Below are 21,061 nucleotides of genomic sequence, written 5' to 3'. Positions count from 1 at the left end.
CACAACAACAAATAAAGACTGCAGCAGCACCTCAAGAAGCAACCTTCAGCTCCTAAGTCTGGACGTATTGCTTTGTTTTGTTTTAAAATTGTAACCTTTTGTGTTCCCCCATTGTTTTCTGTTGCTGCGGGGAAAAGAACTGTGACATATCTGGCCTCGCTTACGTGACACTTGGAGATAAAGGTCATTGCGAGGAACTACGCTTTAACCTTGAATTCCCCTATGACTTTGACCCGAGGAAGAGAAAAGGTCACCACGAAATGTCTAAATAGTATACATGTGCATCTATTTGCTACAAATTGTACTCATGTGTTTGTCTGCCCGTCCTGTGAAGTTCATGTACTAGCTCACTCTGTTCACATGACTTTCAGGGGGCCTAGAGCGTAACAATGCAGCTTTATTACGAGCAGGTTGGGGTGTGAGGTTGGAACTGCCTCTAATAATGATTACTAATGCAGAAGTGGGGGAGAAAAATGAACTTCCAACCAGATTCATGCATTGGAGACTTTCATGCAGACTTGCAGACAAACACATGATCCATCTTTCTAATGTCTTTTGGAGATGTTCTCATATTGAATCTCAGCCGTTTTCAGGCAAATGCTTGAAGGTACTTATAGTTTAGAAAGAAGAGCGCACAAACAGGCTTTCAATCTTGACAAGCGGACACTATCATCCTGCCATTTAGAGCCTCCTCTCAGCTCTGAGCGTCTCATGAACTTTACTTCGTCAAACTGCCCGCAGTCTGTTTCTCCGACTGTCCGTGATGAAGTGCTCGATGATCGCAGACACACATATCACTGACGTTCCTTCAGGAGAGCTCAGACGAACGGGGTTCAAGAGTTGAAGTGGCTATATGATTTCATTCATTCTTAGCAAGATGTTCATGAAATGTGCAGGTAACTTGCTGCTGCTGTTCTAAATTGTGTTATCTCTTCCTCCTGTTCCCCGTGGGATGGTACTGAATAGGAAATATTGTGAGATTTGCCATTGATGTAGACAAGTTTTACTTCTGTTGCTTTAGAAAAAAAAAATCTGACTAAAAGAGAAAAAAAAGTAAAACAACAAAGGCTTGTGGTTTCTTTTGTTTTCTGTGACTTATTTTGAGTGATGTAATGGGCATGTTTGTTAAATCAGGCTTAAGGCAGAAGAACAACAGTGCTACTGATTTAAAGGGGGAGAAGAAGAGCGGAAGGCGCTACAGTTTTACGATCTGAGGCGAGTGTGAACATCTGCATGAAAGGCCACAGACACGGGAGGGCTCTCGCACACTCGCCGTCATTGACTCACACACACACTCACAGTGACCACAGCAGATGTCCCACTGTAAGGGGGAAACATAAAACAGCCTGATTGTTATCCTCACAGCGGCATTAGTCACATTCGCCACTTCCATTGATAAGATCATTTGCACTCACTGATGGCGGGTGGCCAGCGGAGTTAATCACACGTCTTACTGGTAATTTGACCACGGTGGTGTTTGGCGGCGGAGCTCCATCCCTGTCTTATTTGATAGTGATACCACCCTCTCACTCAGCCCTCGGTTTAATTGAATAAGCTTTTTTTAGGCATTATACATCTGTCTTTCTCTTCTAGTTAACATGTATGGGATCTTTTATCATCCTTGTCCACAGATGGCCAAGTAACTCAACCCAGACAGAAGCACCCTATGAATTATTAGAAATGAGAACACACACACACACACACACACACACACACACACAGCTCATGCACCTGTGGATCCCCTCACTTCCTTTATTGAGAGGAAACAAGGTTAGTGTGGACAAAAAAAGATTGTTAGCACCTGAAAGATGTAGAACCCCCCCCCCCCCCCCACACACACACACACACACACACATACACACCAACACCAGAGGGTTTAATGAAAGTCCCAAAGTAATTTAAAGTCCTGCTTTTTGTTAGAATGTTAACACATTTCCTTCTCCTCATATTTTATAAGCAGTGCACCTGATTCGGTGTTAAACATTTAGCATTATTTGCAAGACATGTTCCTCATGATTTTCTCTGAAGTGAACATTAATAAGTGAACTCTTCCTCCTCCTTGGGATGCAGCCTTAGGCAATGAGCTGTTGGAGTTCATGGAGAAATGTTTAGCATGCCTCTGCCGTCAACGAGGATCCACAAATTAAATAAGTTCTTCACAAATTGAACAGCACAATATTAGTTTAACAACTCACTCAACTCCTGCAGTTTAATGCAATCTATTTAAAATACTTCTGGTACCGAGCATCATGCAAAAAAAATTCTGAATAGTAAGGTTTTAAGCTAAATGCATCTGTTATGAAAGGAGTGAGCATATTACATAAAAGCTGTAGTATATTGCATAAATCAGGTAAGGCTGATATATTTGATCTTAATTCAATTCAGTCTTAAGAAAATCTCCATAACGTGCACCGGAGGCACGTGAGATAAACGGCTTTCTTCACAAATTCAAGGTAACACTCGGTGAGTCATTGATAAACACAGACTAAGGTTTAATTCAAGTAATAAGTCACATGAACCCATTCCCAGGGATGTAGGAAAACAGGAGCAGGGCAGGGGCGTCAGAATGGGCCCAGCTGCCATCTGGTTGTCACGGTGACGGGCCCGCCTCGGCTGCAGCAGCAACATCTCCGGTCAAGGAGAGTGAGAAAGAGAGGAGGGGGATGCTGGGCGGCGGCCAGAGAGAGGACAGGGAGTTCAGGCAGCAGCATGGAGGCCAACAGGTGGACATGTTGAGTCTGAGCCGGCGGGATGATCATCGGCTCATTGTGAGTGTGTGATACTGCATCATTGTAAACACACCGACATGCACCGATTGGCACCCCGCCACAGAAATGAACTCAATAACCCCACTTGCTTATGCACTGCAGGGTGTGCACAGGAATAAGTGTGCAGTCCCATAAAAAAAGAAGAGATAGGAAATAAATAGTTCCACTTTTCTCAAAATGTAATTATTTTTTTTATTACCAGACACTTTTAACTCTACACGCCTAAAAACCCTTTATTTAAACCATTTTAAAAGTAAAAAAGGCTTGTTGGACTGCTCTGAACTCATGCCTACACTACATTTCACATTGTCTAAGAGAGGTGCTGGTTTATGTATGACTGTTTAAAAGCAATTAGGGTGAGGCTTAACCTTATCATGTTGTCCTCCCCAGGGTTATTAATGTTTTCTCTAAACACTCCTTTCACTTCTTAGACGAAACCTGCAAAAGCATCCCTTAAACACGTCTGAAAAGCATGCCGTTAAATTGAACGTATTGAACGTGCATTGCATAAGACACAGTGACCCATGCAAAAACTAACATTTCATCGATTATATAAACAGTTTCTCAAAGTTTATTTAATTTAAAAATCAGATCCCTTACACGACTGCAAAGCCCAGTGAAGACATGCCTGGTCCATTGGAGTGATATCTATCTGCTTTATATGTCTTAGCCTCGTTGATAGACTTTGTATGGTGTTTACATCATTGATACCAGGCCTTAGCCAGCATGTACAGTCCATACTGCTACATGTTGCCAACAATACAGGAAGTCTTCCCGTCTTTATGACTTCCTCCCCAGCGCAGACCACAGGAAACTCGCTGGATGTAGGATACGGAAATAGCTTTTGCTCCCAAAGCACATGTGGGAATGTTAATGTAGCCGCTATTCCATGCTCCTAAATTGCTTCCTTCCCATCATTCATACCTATGCAAGTATATAGCAGAGATAGGGGTAAGCTACCACACCGAACGTGTATGGAGGCATGTAGGGGCCGAGATTTTGTGTTTTTCTCCCACCATTTTCCCCTTAGTTGCCATAATAAACCACATAGCACAGGTGCATTAGTTTAGGTAAACCTACTGTATGTTGACAGAGCCAATAAAGCCCAGGATTAAAATCAGTACACTGCAAACTGCCTGTGTTAATCCTCACCCCCCCCCCCCCCCCCCCCTCTGCAGTCCTTATGCTACATATAGGGCATAGTTAATCACTGCAGACTCAATAAAGTAAGAATACCCACAAAGTCATGGTTGAACCCGATGTGAGGTCATCTAAACCGTGAATGCCACAGCCGATGCAACCATCTTTTAATGTATTTCCAGTTCCTCACCGCCCCCTCTTTCACATAGTGTACTTAGCCAAACAAAAAGCCTTTCTCTGTCTCCCCCTTCCTCCCCTTTCTCCCCACCACCATCTGACGCTCACTCTCGCCTCATGAGAGAATGTTTGTCGTGATTATAGATTTGTCTCTGTTACAGGCTGCATGCGAAATTAGCTCTGTCACTCCATATAGCTGCTGAGCAAAAAAAAGGGAGGTTTAAAGTGCACAAAAGTGCCACATGGAATGAGTGAGGAAGGGGAGAAGAGGAGAGTCGGGGTGGGGGACTGTGAGGCTTCTGTGCTTTTTTCTCTTGAAAGCTCCCTTAAAAACCGCAGACACATGGTACAGAATTCCCCTCACAGTATGGAAGAAGGGGGGCAGCTTTGCAAGAGAACACCACACTGTCTGTGATAAACACACACACACACACACACACACACACACACACACACACACACACACACACACACACACACACACACACACACACACACACACACACTGAAAAACTGAAACGTTGACTTCAGTTAAAAGTATGTAATCAGCAGATTTCACATAACTGTATTAAGTAAGTTGAAAGCCATAACACTAATTTTTATTTAAAATGGTGGAATATCTTGACTGAATAAAGTCGACGGTTCAGTTTTTTCACTTGGAAACCTCAACACATCATTTCACCTGAATACCTCCGGCTCTATGGGAAAGTTGAAGGTCCCACTTTCCACGGGTATTGTATAGGGGGGTATTTCGGGGGGGGGGGGGGGGGGCGTTAATCCAATGTACAATGCGTTTAACTTTGACTGACATGTCCCTCGAACCCTCTCCTCTCTCTGGGGCCCCTTTGAGCTCGTAGGAGGGCGAGTGTGGAACTGGTGGTGGCTGACTGGGAAAAGGTGAAGGGGTCAGGCGGTGTGAATGGACCGGGTTAGGGTCTCTGATGTGGGCTTAGCGTGGACCCAATGCCCTTGAAACAACGCTCCTGATTGGGTGATTGGAAAAGATGGGAAGTGGAATCATTCATTTCGATCTAGATTTGAAGATAGACGAAAAATCTCTAACACATACTTATAATTCATTTTGCTTCAAAGTTATGTAGGGTGCCAACATATTACCACCGCATGAGATCTACTACATACTTGAGGTTACAGTGGGGAAATAAAATGGATGAGGAACGCCATCTAGTGGAACATCTAGCACCTGGTCATGCTGTGAATGGAGATCAGGTAATAAAGGTATAATCCATATTGATTAAGTTGCCATTGAACTAGTTAAGAGGACAGCAACATCATGGCATTCTTGTGATTGAATCCAACAAGCAAACCCCACTGTATTTTATAAATGGCTTCAATCAAACGGAAGAAACCATATAATGACTTGTTTTCCTCCTTTTGTGTACTTATTAATGGCTTGGCAAAGTCACCAAAAGTCCTTCTGACAAAGGGGGAAATCAAGGTTTTCCATCTTGCAGAGTTAACCCAGAGACCAGCATGCTGAAAAGCTCCTTGTAAGCTAGAAAGAGGAGGTGGAAAATGTGTGTCAGCACACTGAATAGCCGCTGCCTGCATGGGAATGAGGACACAAGGAACAAAGCCTCAAGTACGTCCTTACTCTGCTTTTCCTCATCACCCTTGACATTTCATTATGAAGATATTTGCCAAATGAGGCTAAGGTTATGCCCCCCAAAATCCATGTTTCACCTCAGTCGATGTTTCCTCTCATAAGAGATGGATGATGTCATTCTAATAGAAACCACTAATGATTTACAGTATATAGTATTTTTGATTGTCAGCGTTTCTTGTAAGCATCTGCTTTTCATGCCAGATGACTGTTTTTTACAAAATGAAGGGGAAACCGACCCTAAAAAAATCTCGAAGAAGAATTTGATAAGCTAATTAATTTACTTTCTTGATTCCAAGTAATGACACGACTTAGTTTTTCCAACAAACACTACAAAATTGAAAGATATTCAGTTTTCCTCAGTACAGATTAAAAGAAGAAAAAAAATCGCAAAAGAGAAACGAGAAATGCCAAAGCTATATTATTCAATTGAATCTTGATCAAACTAATTGTTTGAACTCTTGATGTGTTCTGGCCTGAGACTCCCAAAAACTTTCCTGAAACAAATTACAACCAAGATTTATTTATTGACATAATAATCTTATAATGACATTTGTTACCATACAATATTAGATTGTTTTCTTACATAGAAATCGTAAGAAACATCACTCATTCGATAATTTTAGTTATTCTGCTTAGGAGCAGCCATTTTTTGCCAAAGAACAAAATCACAAAAGAGTACTTTTCGAAATGTTATTGGGCTTGTTCAAGCAACCACATGACATTCCTAAGAGTTTCTGTCATTTCTCAGAACAGGACAGCTCTTGGAGGAAATAAATCTTCTACTAGCAAATCCTCGATAAGAATCTTTGTGGTGTTGGTGGAAAAAACATCAGACACATTAAACCCCACACTTCCACTTCCTTCATCATCCAGGAATAAATCAGAAGTTGTCATGCCACCGTCGACATCTTCACCCAAGTGCTGTTCTTTAACATCTTCTACCTCATGGTCTTCAGAACCTCTGCTCGTGTTCTCTCTCCTGAACTCAGCATCCTCAGAGTTAAAGCTCCAATTACCCACCCCTTCTTTTTGCTCCGTTGTAGCTGTAGCATTTGGAAAATACTCCTTATCAGCTGGTATGGATGGTGTCTGGGTTGTAGCTTTGACACCACTGAACGAGGCACTTCCAAGAACATCGGCGTAGGTGACAGCCACCGCCCTGGCGGGGGTCTTTGGCAGCCTGACAATGACCGCCTTCCCAGACTCATTGGTGAATCCATTGGGCTTATTTCCTTTCACACGTGTGCCTCTCACAGTGCTGCTGGTGGAACTGTAGAGTGGGCCCATTCCAACAACTTTGGTTGGCGTCCTTGGCTCAAATGTTGGGCTGGATTCAAATGTGGGTCTTCTGTCTGGTCTGAGAAAAGATGAGGACACTATGTGTTCTAGTGCTGTGCTATTACGATTTGCATTTCTGTTTGGAGCTGGCTGAAATCCTAACAATGTGTAGATTGTGCGTCTCTTTTGGTATGTGTCCGGTGAAGTGTCAGTGCTTCCTGCTTCCTTTAAAGTTGGTTTAAGGTCTTCACTGCTTACCTCATTTTGGCTCACTGTGGATACATGGCTGTGTCTCTGTTGCAAAATCTGTGGGCTTCTATGTTGAAGAGCTTTAAACCCCTGCTGGACTCCAGCAGATTGTTCTGGCTCTCTAACTACAGTTTTGGCTCCCTCGAGTGGTCGAGTACTAAATCCTCTGAGACCATATATTCTTTTATAGTTTTTAAATGGTCTTCTATCACCAGTTTGATGCTGCATAGTAGACGTTTCCTTAAATCCTTTCGTAAACGGCCATATAGTAGGTTTGGTTTGGACGATATCCAAAGTTCCAGGAAAGGGGTAATCTGTTAGGGTCTTCACAAGTTTGGATGCTTGTCTCCGGCTAAAGCTAAACCTTGGTGAGTAAGAAGGGTATATATTCGCTTCCTTTCCTTGGTCCAAGCTGTAGCTTTGAGGGTTGGTTCTGTCATTAGAGACTTGGCCCTTCACACCTCTCCATGTTGGGTTTATAAATCCTCTGAAGCCATACATGCTTTTTACGGTTGCTCCAGGTTTGTTAGCATGCTTTGATTCTCTTTTGGTCGTATCACGACTTACTGGGGATGTATCACTAACAGTTGTATTGTTACCCTGGAAATCTACATGTGGAATAGGGTCAACACTTTGAATGGTGGCGTCTTTCCCAGGATGTTCAGAGATTTGAGTTATGTCTTTATATTTACTAAAATTATACGTATTAGGACCATACTGGGCTACTTTAGCATAATTTAGCAGTGGTTTGGCCTCATCAGATAGCCGTTCTACTTCCTGAGTTGAATCTTTTCTTTGTTTAACAATTGAAGCAAACCTGCTGTAAACTTGTGAATCAGAGGCCTGCTGCTGATGTGGCGGCGGGAAAAAAGCGGCAGGTCCATCACTAGTGGCTGAATGAACTCTCTCATGTCCAGAGGTCAGGGAGTTCTTGAACAGATATGACTGGAACTTTTTGTTTCTTGGCAGCTCACTGCTGCTCACCGAGTTCAACTTCTGGGAAAAATCTTTATGTGGTGAAGTCAGTTTTTCTGGGCTGGGGATGCTTTTAATAACATAGGCGTCTAAGCTGTTGCTGACTGATGGCGGATGAGGAGCGGGTTGACTCGAGAAGCCGAAAAATGTCCTCCGTGCCCCAGATGCGGGGGGCTCATTAACCTCTTTATAATTCCCTCTTGAAGTTGGCAGTGGAGCACTCCAATATCTAGCAGTCTGGGATGAAAAAGGAGAAGGGGAGGCATATCTGGGAACTTCTTCTTTGATGTAGGAATTCTGAGCATCCCAAACTTGTGACGGACTGGAGCTTAGATGAAAGGGACGGGAAGCTTCTTTTACAGATGACTTTCTACTGATCACGGAGTTTGATCTGTATGAATTACCAGAGAGTGGTTGGTAACTGCTTGCTGGCCTATTTAAATCCTGCACTGCTGGAGACTCTCTGTTATCTGGACTGTTTTGATTGTAACTAAAACGTACAGGGTTTGGCCGTTGGTAGACGATTGACGAAGCTACTCTAGAATTCCCGCTTGTCTCAGTTTCACCAGTAGTCCCAGTTTGGCGTCCAGTTTGAGTTGATGGCTGACCAGTGAAGATGGGATTGTGCTGACTGCGTGGAATATACAGTTTTCTCAGACGCTTGTGCTTCACTCCATCGTTCACCTGGGTTGTTATGGGTCTGACTGAAGGAGGGGGAAAAAAATGTAATTATTCGAATGCTGTTACACAGGCAAATCAACCTGTCTTCGATTTTGTATGTTCATTTTATAACCTCTATTTAGTTTAATATAAACCTGAAATTACTCTGCCTCAAATACATTTTAACATTGTTGAGACAGGATGCAATACATGTCAAACAAAATCATTATCTCTTTTATATTTTTGTCAAATTGCCAAGAAAAATCTGGCAATAGAATTCTAGCTCCACCCAACCCAATCTGCCATCACAAGCCTTACCCTCATGACATTTTTCTCCTGCTATTAAAATAAGCATTAGCTCACAGAAACTGCAGACACAGCAGGATTGGCCTGGCAGATCCTGGCCTGTTTGCACTCACCTCTTGCAGCTTCTGAACACACGATAAACGACATGACAGCTGCACAGACCAGAGCAAAGGCAAACAAAGGCCTGCAGGAGAAGATAAAAAGAACAGGCACAGGAGTTTTTATGGTATTCATGAGAAGTGTGAGGCTGTCACTCAATAATAATCAACAAGTTGTATGACTACATGTGTGTAAAAGCATGTACAATTGATATTTACCTTGAGGAGAGAGCAGCATTTCGTAACATGATGGAAGGATTTCTCAAGAGGTTTGAATGATAGCCAAACAAATAACTTGGAATAAGTTGTATTAGAGTTGGCAATCCATGTGTTTTACTTGTCAAACAAGTTGGAGATCCAGGCTCTGCTGCTGGTTGCGTCTGATTGGATGCAATGATGTGCACCTGGTCTCAAGTAACCTCACCTCCCAGTTCCCAATTTTTTTATTTAAAATGCTTTCTTTAAATATTCAATCTCTTTTGAGTTCTGTGCATTTGTCTTTTAATACAATCACTGCGAATTGTATTTTGTAAAGCCTGCTTTTACTTTGTAGAATGTGCTAGGCTAAATACAATGTTTTTTTGTTTTTTTAAAGTTGCACACTCAAGCCGTCTTTTTTGTCAAAGAAATGCACACATGACTCACCCAAACTCTTAGGAAAAATAGCTTCAAAGTCATTTGAAACCAGATTTATTTTGCCATATATATGTAACAATATTTAATTAAATACATTCGTCACAAATAATAAATACCACATACATAAGTGCAAATAGGCCTTAAATAAAAAAGCTGACATTGTTGGCTGTGCGTGGCCAGTAAGGTTTCATCATCATCATCATCATCATCATCATCATCATCATCATCATCATCATCATCATCATCATCATCATCATCAAGTCCATGTTGCGAATGAGAACCATTGAAAATAAATATAGTGTCACATTGTCCAGGGTCACTGAAATTGTGGACTCCTTAAAACATAAAGCCGGTCATCATGGCGATGTTCCTCAAGTCGTCATTGGTCATACAGTCTGTGAAAGAAAAACAAGACACATTAGAAAATATGTTTACAAAATCATTGATGACTTTATAAAATAATCTGAACCCTTAAGTGTGAATATTGAACTTTATCAAAAAGCTAAATGTGGCACATTCATTGAACTTTATATTTGTAAAGGTCTAGTTTAAAAGCATACTGTAACGAGTGGTGGAATGTAACCAAGTAGCCTAGCTTTACTTAGCCTACAATGCACAGTATATATGATTCTGTTTTCTTCAAGTTTGTATCTTCTTAGTCAAATGCACTTATTGTAAGTCGCTTTGGATAAAAGCGTCAGCTAAATGCAATGTAATGTAATGTATATCCATTTTAGCGAAACTAACTTCTTAGCAAAATCGCTGTCAGTTTATTTTCTGTTAACCCACTCGTGATTTAACTCACCTAAATATAATGTTGTATGCTTACAAAATAATTTTATTTTAAAGGTTTTTCCTAATTGTTGTGTGTACAAATCAGAATGTATAAAGTAACTATAGTATAAAGTAGAAAAATGTACTTCCAAAATGTAATAGAGTAGAAGTTTAAAGTGCAGTACTTGAGGCTACTTAATTACTTTCCACCATTGAGTATTTTTTTTTATATTTAGGATACTTTTATCTCAAGTCTGAGAATCTAGGCTAGCCTACTTTCTAACCCAATTGAAGTAGTAGAAGTAGCCTATAAAGAAAATGGAAATACTCAAGTAAAGTAGTATACCTCAAAATTGTACATAAGTACTTGAGTAAATATACTTAAAAGTTACATTCCACCACTGTTGCCTAATGATTTGTCTCGCTGACTTTTATTTACTTCGGCAGGCCAGGCTACCACTTGAAACTTCTGAACCACAGTTTACTTACTTTCTCCGCCCCTCTGCCGAGAGCTCTTCCCATTAATCAACCGCCAAACTTTCCTGAAGGACCTCCGGAGCCCCCTGCCTCTGGAGCCCGGGGAGGCGTTGCCTTCCTCGGCTGGAGTCTCGGGGAACTCCTCGGTGTCGTCACAAGCGTCTAGCCCGGGACAGACCTCTTCCTCCGGGGTATCGTCCTCCTCGTCTTCCTGGTCGAGGACTCCCGAGGATATGAGCCGCTCCAGGACGCACTCGTCAACCCTCAACTCGGCTCTCAGCGTCCCGGAGATGGAGGTGGTTTGTCGGCACAGCGGACAGACGATGGGTCCCTGGGGTCGTGAGAGGGCCAGGAGGCAGGACTCGCAGAAGCTGTGTCTGCAGTGGAGCTCCCGGGGACACCGACGACCTGTGTTGTAGGTCCAGTAACAAATCCCGCACTCCTGCTCGGTACACATGTTGCTTTCTGATCTGGTGATTCAGATTGGAATTAGACAAGAGGTGAGCCATCCAGACTTTATACCTCAGGGTGTGGGGGAGTGCGTGGGAGGAGACTACGAAATATAAGGTTTAGGGCCAAATAAAACGTATGAGTCATAAAGCTCCAAGTGATGTAATGAAACCAAAACAACACAACACACCATTGTGTATGAGTCATAAAGCATGTAGTCCTATGTTGTTGTTTTATTAATAATAGTTCCACTAGAACATGTTGAAACACACTACTCGAAATAAAGATAAACAAGTGATTCACAAACCAAACCCATTTCCCAGGTGATAATGAGAGTAAAGAGAACACAAAGCGTTGTGATTTAAAACAGCACTCGACACCAACGCAGGACTCAATAAAACAGGATTAAAATAATACAAAATAATTAAACAAAATATTAAATCTACAATTAAATAAATAAACAATATATTAAATATTTCCTGTATCAGAAACAGTAGGAATATAATGCTACGAAGTCCAATTGTCTTAAAAATAATCTTGATTTTAACACAAATGTTACAACTTTCACAGTGGTTAACATATCAAATAAGACAAAAGAAAGCTCCTGTTTATTCAAAAATACAAAACACAAACCATGTCCTGTTTCCAGTCTTACTCTGTCACTTCTCCTGTCTGATCATCACATCCGTACTACAGTTGATCTATAAATAACCTCTTTGACAGTATGACAAAATATTTCTTGAATATACAACTTTTGGGTTTTTTCACATACACCGTTAAACAATGAATGACCCTGAGCCAGGAGACATCAAGCGGACCTAAAACCTAACCAAATACGTTAAAGATTAATCACTGTTTGTTGGATTTGGAATCATTCATTGGGAGGCCCTATTTATGGTCATAGCGCTTTTTTTTTTTTAAATCCAGTAAAAATATGGGAAGGATATCCCTTCTTAATACTCCCCCTCCTTTATCAAACTTGAATTCAAGTGCTAACCCTCCTTGCACTCCCCACTGATACCGAAGGGTGTGTCTGTGACGTCAGCCAGACGTCACTATGGTAATCCCCAAATAACCCTCGTCATCCTATCAATTGTTTCAGCATGAACTCCTTTCATGGTCATTTCCGCTGAAAACTTGGCGGACAATCATACATTCTCTGTGTGTGTGTGTGTGTGTGTGTGTGTGTGTGTGTGTGTGTGTGTGTGTGTGTGTGTGTGTGTGTGTGTGTGTGTGTGTGTGTGTGTGTGTGTGTGTGTGTGTGTGTGTGTGTGTGTGTGTGTGTGTGTGTGTGTGTGTGTGTTTTAAAGCATATCCTTTGTGATTTTCTTAAGCCTTCCCGCTTTTTGCCTCCAGCATCGAATTTACAGTAAAAGGTGCTTCTTCTTTTTTTAAACCTAAATGACCGTAACAAAAGAGAAGACTGTGAATTATATGACAAATGTCTAACCTGTCCTACAACATTAAATCCCACAGTACTGTTTTTTGTGATAGCAACAGCATAAGAGAGAGCTTTTAGATTTCTGTATTTACTGTGTCTGTCTTGTAGAGTGAGACACTTAGTTGGAAGATTGGAGCAATGCGGGGAAAACAAATCTAGACTTTGATATTGATATTGATCATAAAGACTTTATTGACTGCAGTGGTAATTGTTGCAATTTTTCCTAGTGGTGCTTCTTTATGATTCTATGTGTGAGTTAACAAATCTGACTGTTGAGTCTTCTATTGTCTGGTAGAGGATATGAAAACAAGTTAACCTATTCTTTAAATATGCCTGTTTTTAAGTGAAGTGACAGTGATTTTATTAGCTAATCCAATAGTTTTGTAAATGATTAAGGAATACGATAAATGTTTCAAACCAAAGGAAAGCCCAATCTTTAAAAAAATCTGATTATAGACTTTGATCTGAGTCAGATTAGTAATAGCAGAGTTGGCATAAAGGCACATTCTGTACAGGACAACTAAATCAATGAGGGTGAAACAGAAACATTATATGGGTGATGACTACTTTATCAATCCGTAATTAATCTTTCAATGTTCTGAACATTAACTGTCACTTATTGACATTTACACATTTTTAGTATAGACATGATCCACTAGAATGTGAGATGACTTTAAGTAAAGTAGGGAAACTGTACATTGTTAATAATTACACTCTTAGCCACACACTACTATTTTAAAACTGCTTCATGCTGACAGTGTGGAATCATAATAACATCATATGGAAGTAGACTGGGAATCTGTCATTTTCTATCTCGTGTGTCTTAGTTACCCTCACATCACCGAGGGTTTAATTACTGCTGAGCAAACCGCAGAGACGCCTCATGAGAGAGGAGGACGAGTACAATCAGGTGAGACGGAGGGAAAACAGAAGGCTGCCAGTAAGCCGAGCTTCATCCACATAGCTACAGGATATCAAGATTGAAACTTGTTAATGTGCACACAATACAGGGAGGAAGACACTGCCAGGATGAGATCTGTACCAACATGAGGAGAATTGTGCGAGGGGAAGTACCGGGCATCAAAGTGTCCACTGATCAAAGGGCTGTGCGGTGGGTAAGTCACTCTGTTATCTGCTTCTTAGGTGTGAGGGTGAATCGCTGCCAGTGGCTCTCAATCATCTCTATGAACATGCTGGCCTAGCTATAAGGGGGCTTATTTATTTAACACTTTCCTGTCACAACTTGTTTGTCATATAAATGCTTCTTGTTGCTGTTTATTGTATTTTAACATCTATTCTGTTTCTGGTTCTAATGTGTTTTGAAATGCGTTGCCGTGGAACAATTCACAGGAGACCACATCTGCTAAGCAACAATCCGTGCGTAGTAGTTGTCCCATGTGAGCAATAAATGAAAAAGGGTGTCAGCAGGCCCGGTTCTACGGGGGTGCATAAGGGTGCATTGCACCCTCAATTGAGTTGTTATGCACCCTCATTTGACAAATTAAAAGTGAAAAAAAAATAAAAAGTGAATTTGTTTTTTTTTTTATTAAAAGTGACAAATATTACATATATAATAACAATAATAATAATAGTAGTAATAATAAGAAGAAGAATATAGTTGAAATAAAAGAAATTTTCATTGTGGTTAAATAACATTGTCTGCTGCATTTATTTGGTCAATTTAAACGGTAAGTAACGTTATTATGTCAAGTGCGCGTGACCTGTGCCCCTGCACGTTCGTCATTTAATAATAATAATAATAATGCATTTTATTTATGGGCGCCTTTCAAAGCTCTCAAGGACACCTTACAGAGCAAATTAAAAACAAGCAACAAAGAAGAGCACACAGTAATACAAGACTTAAAAAATATTTTAAAAACAGAGACTTAAAAACAACAATCAGTTTAGCAGAGATTAAGAAATGGAATACGCCAGTTTAAAAAGGTGTGTTTTCAGGCTGGATTTGAAGGTTGGGAGTGAGTCCATATTGTGGATGTCTTGTGGGAGAGAGTTCCAGAGACGGGGGGCAGAGTGGCTGAAGGCTCGTGACCCCATGTTGATCAGGCGGGCAGAAGGTACAGAGAGTTGGAAGGCAGAGGAGGATCGGAGAGTACGAGAGGGAGTGTAGATGTGAAGGAGCTCAGAGAGATATGGAGGTGCAAGAGTGTGAAGGGCCTTGAAGGTGAGGAGCAACACTTTGAAGTCTATGCGCTGCTTAACGGGGAGCCAATGGAGTTGTTGGAGAACCGGAGTGATATGATTAATGAAAGGAGTTCTGGTGATGATACGGGCGGCTGAGTTTTGGACCTGTTGGAGCTTACGTAGGGGTTTCTGAGGAAGACCAGAGAGGATGGAGTTGCAATAATCGATACGGGACGTAACAAGGGCGTGGACGAGGATGGCGGTGCTGTTGGGTGTGAGTGACGGGCGGAGGCGGTTAATATTGCGGAGGTGGAAGTAGGAAGATCGAGTGATGTTGTTGATGTGAGCTTCAAATGATAAGGTGCTGTCAAGGATGACACCCAGACTCTTAACTTGGGGGGAGGGTGAGACTGTGGAATTGTCAATAGTGAGGAAGAATTTGTCAGTTTTAGCCAGAGTGGACTTGGAGCCAACTAGGAGAAACTCGGTTGTATCACTGTTGAGTTTTAAGAAGTTGGATGAGAACCAGGATTTGATTTCCAGTAAGCAGTCGGAAAGGGCAGTGGGGGGGAGAGTGGAAGTGGGTTTGGTGGAAAAATAGAGCTGGGTGTCATCCGCGTAGCAGTGAAATTGGATTGCGTATTTTCTGAAGATATGACCGAGAGGTAGGAGGTAGATGATAAATAGGAGGGGGCCCAAGACAGAACCCTGAGGAACACCAGTGAAGACTGGATGGGACTGTGATTTGAAGTGTTTGAGTTGGACAAAGTGAGTACGGCCGGAGAGGAAAGATCTAAACCAGGTGTGGGATGTGCCAGTGATACCAATGGAAGATAATCTGTCAAGGAGGATTTGGTGTGAGATGGTGTCAAAGGCTGCAGTCAGGTCAAGGAGGATGAGTATGGATAAGAGCCCAGAGTCAGCTGCTACTAGTGCCCCTTTCACACCAGCGCCTTTTCAGCTCCGGCTCGGAGCTAGAGCCTGAAAAGCGCTGGGTTTTCCAGTTCACACCGGAGCTGCGCCGGCTCTTAGCTCCGGAATCCGCTTCATTTCCAGCTCCAAAAAATTGTCGGTCCAGAGGCAAGAGCTTTGGAGCTAAGAGGTGACGTCGCTTACGTCTCTCTTACGTCGAGGCGTGCAGGAAACTAAACCCACCTCCCATGGGTCGACTGTTATGCCTGCCTACAAGCAGTAGTGCCTATAAACACACTTTATAAAGTCAGGCAACACTAACCAGGCTTCGTGTGATTCTGTTTATTTGTGCCTTATTTGACCATCCGTTCGCTGTTATCGATCATTGTGGAGAGAGGCAGACGTGTTGTTTTGTATTATTGCAGCTATCGGATGCAAGTAGTCAGTTTAGCTTCGGTTGCTATGCTAACATCACCCGTTTTATACCAGAGAAACTTTCATAACAGCGTTGTGATACCAAACAGTGTCAATTCGGACTGACACACATTCACTTAGGCTAAGGGGAACTGGGGATATGCATCAGCTGCTTGTGTGAGTCGGACAGTGAATACTTTAGAGCGGCCGCTGCAGTGTGAGCTAACCGGGAGCTAACGGGAGAATACACTCCTGTGGAAGAGCAGCACTGCAGCGGTCGGTAAATGCTGCAGAAACACATTAATAAACAATGAACCACGGCACTCTGGAGAAAAGTATAAGGTTGGAGAAGTCGTTATTCAATTTATTCTGGCTTCGTGTGATTAAAAGCAACACGATCATCGACCCGACGCAGTTGTTGTTGTTGTTGTGAGCTTCCGTTGGGGGGCAAATCAGCGATGTAAACGGTGACGTCATGACGCAGCAGGGGCAGCTCTGGGGCGCCAGTGGGCGGTGTGCACAGAGCGGGAGCTGAAAAGGGAAACTGGAGCTGAACCAGAAAAGCTCCCGCTCGGAGCTAGAAACTGAAAAGCGCTGGTGTGAAAGCCGCATAGGAGATCGTTTGTGATTTTAACCATGGCCATCTCTGTACTGGGTGAGGAGCGGAAGCCAGACTGAAATTCTTCAAAAAGATTATTGTTGTTCAGATGAGTATGGACTTGGGCTGCAACAGTTTTTTCGAGTATCTTGGAGACAAATGGTAAATTAGAGATTGGGCAATTTGCAAAGTGCTTACACAGCAGTCAGTAATGGACATCAGCAAATGGTTAAAACAACCAGCCCTTATCGCCAGCAGTAACACTGCATCTACTGCAGGTAATAACAGTTCAGATCATGGGGACATTACGTTACCCGCGGCCACTGTCGTGGACACTAACGTCCTCCCGCCCGCCTCGCCCTCTTCGTTGCCCCAAACACTGCCACCCCTCGGTGGCCCACAAGTGCCAGAGGACCTCGGCAAAACAGAGCCTGCCCAGGTATATTAAAAAAAGGACCCAACTCGCCTGTACAGTGGGGTAAGGCGCTCATTTTGCAGCTCATGGTTTCACAACAGAGATCGGCTGGAATATTCCTCAAAAAAATATGCCATCTTCTGCTATGCATGTAGACATTTCGGTCTTGAAAGGGGAGTGATTTGTAAAATATCCATAAAGAAATAGTAAATCTGCTTACAGTTCTGTTTCATATGGGTGTTGAGATGTATCCAAAGATCTCTTCATTTTGCTCTCAAAGTGCACCAGATTGATGCTTTTAACCCCCTAGAGGAGGTGAGGACCCCCTAGAGGGTGTTAGGTCCACTCCCCACTTATAAAAATAGCACTTTACCACTGCACCCTCTCTAATCTCAGTTGCACCCTTAGTCATTTTGTTCTGGAACCGGGCCTGGGTGTCAGCAAAGCAAGTTCGTAAGAAGCCATCAGCAAGTTGGCTCAGAATAAATACTAAAAACAAGTGGGGAAAAACGACATGTCTACTTATTGAAATAAACTTAAAGGTGGGGTAGGTAAGTTTGAGAAACCGGCTCGAGATCGCTAGAATTTGAAAATACACAACCGGAGAAAATCTGCCACTTCCTTATAGAGCCCCTCCTCCAACACACACGAACGCGCACATGACCAATGAGGGCACGAGATAAATTTGTGCCCCGATGGAAGGCTGACAGGCAGGTAGGCCAACCAATCCGTTTAGCCGGGCTGTACTTTTTACAGTATTACGGCTTCTACAGATTAATTTTTTTTAATGGATTTTTTGTCAAAGTACTTAAGATATTCATTGCTATCGGGATGTTAAGAGCATTCCATGGAATATAACAAAAAGTGTATCTCGAGCCGGTTTCTGAAACTTACCTACCCCACCTTTAACTTTGGTAGTGAAGCAGAGCCAAGCTAGCATTCCCCTTCATCTCGAGTCTTTATGCTAAGCTAACTGGTTGCTAACTGTAGCCTTCCATTGAAATGAGTGGTACCAATCCTGACCTGTGAAGAAAGCGAAAAAAGGCGTATTATATGACAAAAATATGAAACTATTCTTTGGACATTGACATATTTGACTCACACATATTTTAGTTTATAGTGACAACATCTTAACATCACTAGTTTTAATGTATTACAATTTCAACAACCTTTTATTGGACTTCCATGAGTTAGTTAAATCTGGTCAAAATCACATCAGTTGAATTCTCATATAAAGGTCATGGTACTAAAATGTTGGCTCCTACATTTCCCATCATGCCACTCAAACGTGTGTTTTGTTGAACCCTCCCTGCATGATTGCTCTTTTAAACTTCATGCTAACACAAACTGACTCATAATAAGTCAAAGCTGGTAAATTACACCACCAGGGTTTTCTTTTTTGCAGACAACCTCCAAAACCAGTTGAGTGCCCCTTTAAACGACTGAACAAAAACATGGAGAAAAGTGGACGTGCACACAAACACATGCACACATGGCATCATTACATTGACTTATTACTTCCTTTCTCAGCTCTACTTTTGCTTTGCTTGTTTTTTATGTCCCTACTTCCTGCACATACTCAGAGTGTGCACACACTTCATGGATGATTGTGAGTATGTGGGAGGGAATGGGTAGATGGTTTAGTGGTTAAATGGATTAACGATATGACTCATGGGCTGTGGAATCTGTTAATAAAACCAAGAAGACACAAAGTGATATCCCAGGGAGAGCAGATCCTAGCATTTAAAAGTCACGTAGGCAGGCCTCTGGTGTGCTCGTTCAACTTGTTTTCTCTTTTCAGATTTTCACCAAAGATTCATCCACTTCTCGCCATAACTGAGCACCAACTACATCCAGCATGGCCGAGAATGTTGTCCCCGCTCCCCAGCTAGGGGACCCAGCTGCTGCAGCACCCAGCCTCAGCGGCACCCCTGGGGACCCGATGGATGTGGAGTGTCCCATCTGCTACCAGGAGTACAACCAGTACAATAAGAGCCCCCGGATGCTGGAGTGCACGCATGTTTTCTGCACCGAGTGCCTCCAGAGGATCCAGCTCTGCCCCAGCGAGCCCTCCAACCCCAGCAGCCCGTCAGTCCTCCCCTGCCCCCTGTGCCGCCACCTCACCCCTCTCACCTCCGGGGACGCCCTCTCTTTACCCTGCAACTCCCGCATCCTGTCCAGACTCCCCCCCGCCACCTACTGCCTGGCTACACACCTGGCCACCATCACCCAGAGAGTGGTGCTGTCCCTGGAGGGCGACAGCAGGGACACTCGCTTCATCATCCTGCCCACCGTCAGCCTCCGGGTGCAGCAGATGCACCCGGAGAGGCCGTACGGGATGGCGCCGGGCATTATGCATGGGGAACAGGAAGTTTTAGAGCAGAGCAAGAGGACACTGTTCTGTGTGCAGCTGCTGGCTGTCACCTTCTGGGTGCTGTTTGTGATCACGTGCGTGGTCGGGGTGGTGTTTGGGCCACATTTCATTAACAGGAATCATTAGTAGGAAGCTCTTATTTTAGCTAGTGATATTACATTATGATATGAAGCACTGTATAAAGTAGGTTGACACATGCATTTTGAGAGAATATTAAACACAAACTTCGTTGAAAATAAGTTTGACCACTATTGTTGGTATCAACCCTGTTGATCTGGGACCAATTGATATTCAAATGTTGTTTATAAAATACCACCATGTACACCAATTATGACTAATGTACTGAATATGTGTTGCCCTTTCATTATTGATAGACTGATCAAGAGTTCCCTCTAGTGGTTCATTTGGTGATGTATGAGATGAGATCACAACTTTAGATAAAAGGATCAAAACTAAATCTGCTCTGTTTTTTAAGTGTTTTTTCTGTGCATGTTTATTAAGGCCATTATAAAGTGTATAGCGGTCCTGCTAATGCATAGATTTAAATAAAGCTGATTTACTTACACATTGGGTCTCTCTTTTTCCTTGTTCTGGTACAAACAAAATACATATACAATGTATTTGTGTTTCCAATTTTTTTTATCCTGACTGACTGTTAATAAAAGTTTTATTTTTCAAATGATTTTAAGAAACAACGAAGTTATAGTGGGCTATTGTTGACACAAAGTATGTCAGTACCATATTTAAATCCGAGCAAATGTTGTGGCAAACTAAATATAGTCTTTGGCACAAATGGAGCTAACCCCACTTCTACCAGCTGCAACATTGAAGTGATGCATCATTAATATTTTCTCTTCTGATATAATAATGATGTATAGATAGATAGATAGATGGATAGATGGATAGATAGATAGATGGATAGATGGATAGATAGATAGATAGATAGATAGATAGATGGATAGATAGATATATAGATATATAGATGTAGATGGATAGATAGATAGATAGATAGATACTTTATTCATCCCCAATTGGGAAAGTATTTGGTCACAGCAGCAGTCTTGTCAAGCATAATACATGATTTACAACATGTAAAAGATAGAATAAGATACATATATAATACAAATAAAAATTAACAACAAATATATAAATT

General features: G+C 42.2%; 2 protein-coding genes and 1 long non-coding RNA gene across 8 annotated transcripts; 1 reads left to right on the top strand and 2 right to left on the bottom strand.

Moving 5' to 3' along the window:
• Positions 1–6,760: 6,760 nt before the first annotated feature.
• On the bottom strand, positions 6,761–9,650 carry LOC117463818 (uncharacterized). The gene is made up of 3 exons (XR_011644914.1): positions 9,495–9,650; positions 9,291–9,361; positions 6,761–8,915 (listed from the first exon to the last, which is right to left on the bottom strand). It is a non-coding gene; the product is annotated as an uncharacterized lncRNA (long non-coding RNA).
• Positions 9,651–9,923: 273 nt separating this feature from the next.
• On the bottom strand, positions 9,924–11,661 carry LOC117463618 (RING finger protein 227). The gene is made up of 2 exons (XM_034105957.2): positions 11,175–11,661; positions 9,924–10,306 (listed from the first exon to the last, which is right to left on the bottom strand). The coding sequence occupies exons 1-2, from the start codon at positions 11,617–11,619 to the stop codon at positions 10,248–10,250; spliced, it is 504 nt and encodes a 167-aa protein (XP_033961848.1). The 5' UTR covers positions 11,620–11,661; the 3' UTR covers positions 9,924–10,247.
• On the top strand, positions 11,577–20,473 carry LOC117463617 (uncharacterized). 6 transcript variants are annotated; one of them, XM_034105952.1, is made up of 4 exons: positions 11,590–11,662; positions 13,881–13,963; positions 14,064–14,164; positions 19,336–20,473. In XM_034105952.1, exon 4 carries the CDS (start codon positions 19,393–19,395, stop codon positions 20,032–20,034), a length of 642 nt encoding a protein of 213 aa, XP_033961843.1. In that variant the 5' UTR covers positions 11,590–11,662; positions 13,881–13,963; positions 14,064–14,164; positions 19,336–19,392; the 3' UTR covers positions 20,035–20,473. The 6 variants fall into 6 exon arrangements, with proteins under 6 accessions (XP_033961842.1, XP_033961845.1, XP_033961843.1 ...); XM_034105949.1 differs by having other exon boundaries at positions 14,064–14,168; XM_034105950.2 differs by lacking the exon at positions 11,590–11,662 and adding an exon at positions 12,942–12,988 and having other exon boundaries at positions 14,064–14,168.
• The last annotated feature ends 588 nt before the right edge of the window (positions 20,474–21,061 follow it).

The sequence above is a fragment of the Pseudochaenichthys georgianus genome, chromosome 18, assembly GCF_902827115.2.
Source record: "Pseudochaenichthys georgianus chromosome 18, fPseGeo1.2, whole genome shotgun sequence".
NCBI lineage: Eukaryota > Metazoa > Chordata > Actinopteri > Perciformes > Channichthyidae > Pseudochaenichthys > Pseudochaenichthys georgianus.
This window is presented reverse-complemented; position numbering and strand designations above follow the sequence as displayed.

What these genes read in the sequence shown, in the direction of transcription:
- LOC117463618 (XM_034105957.2), bottom strand. Translation starts at nt 11,619, where the DNA reads ATGTGTACCGAGCAGGAGTGCGGGATTTGTTACTGGACCTACAACACA. An exon ending in TCGGCAGAGGGGCGGAGAAA is followed by an intron (nt 10,307 to 11,174) that starts GTAAGTAAACTG and finishes TTTCTTTCACAG; the next exon opens with ACTGTATGACCAATGACGAC.
- LOC117463617 (XM_034105951.1), top strand. Translation starts at nt 19,393, where the DNA reads ATGGCCGAGAATGTTGTCCCCGCTCCCCAGCTAGGGGACCCAGCTGCT.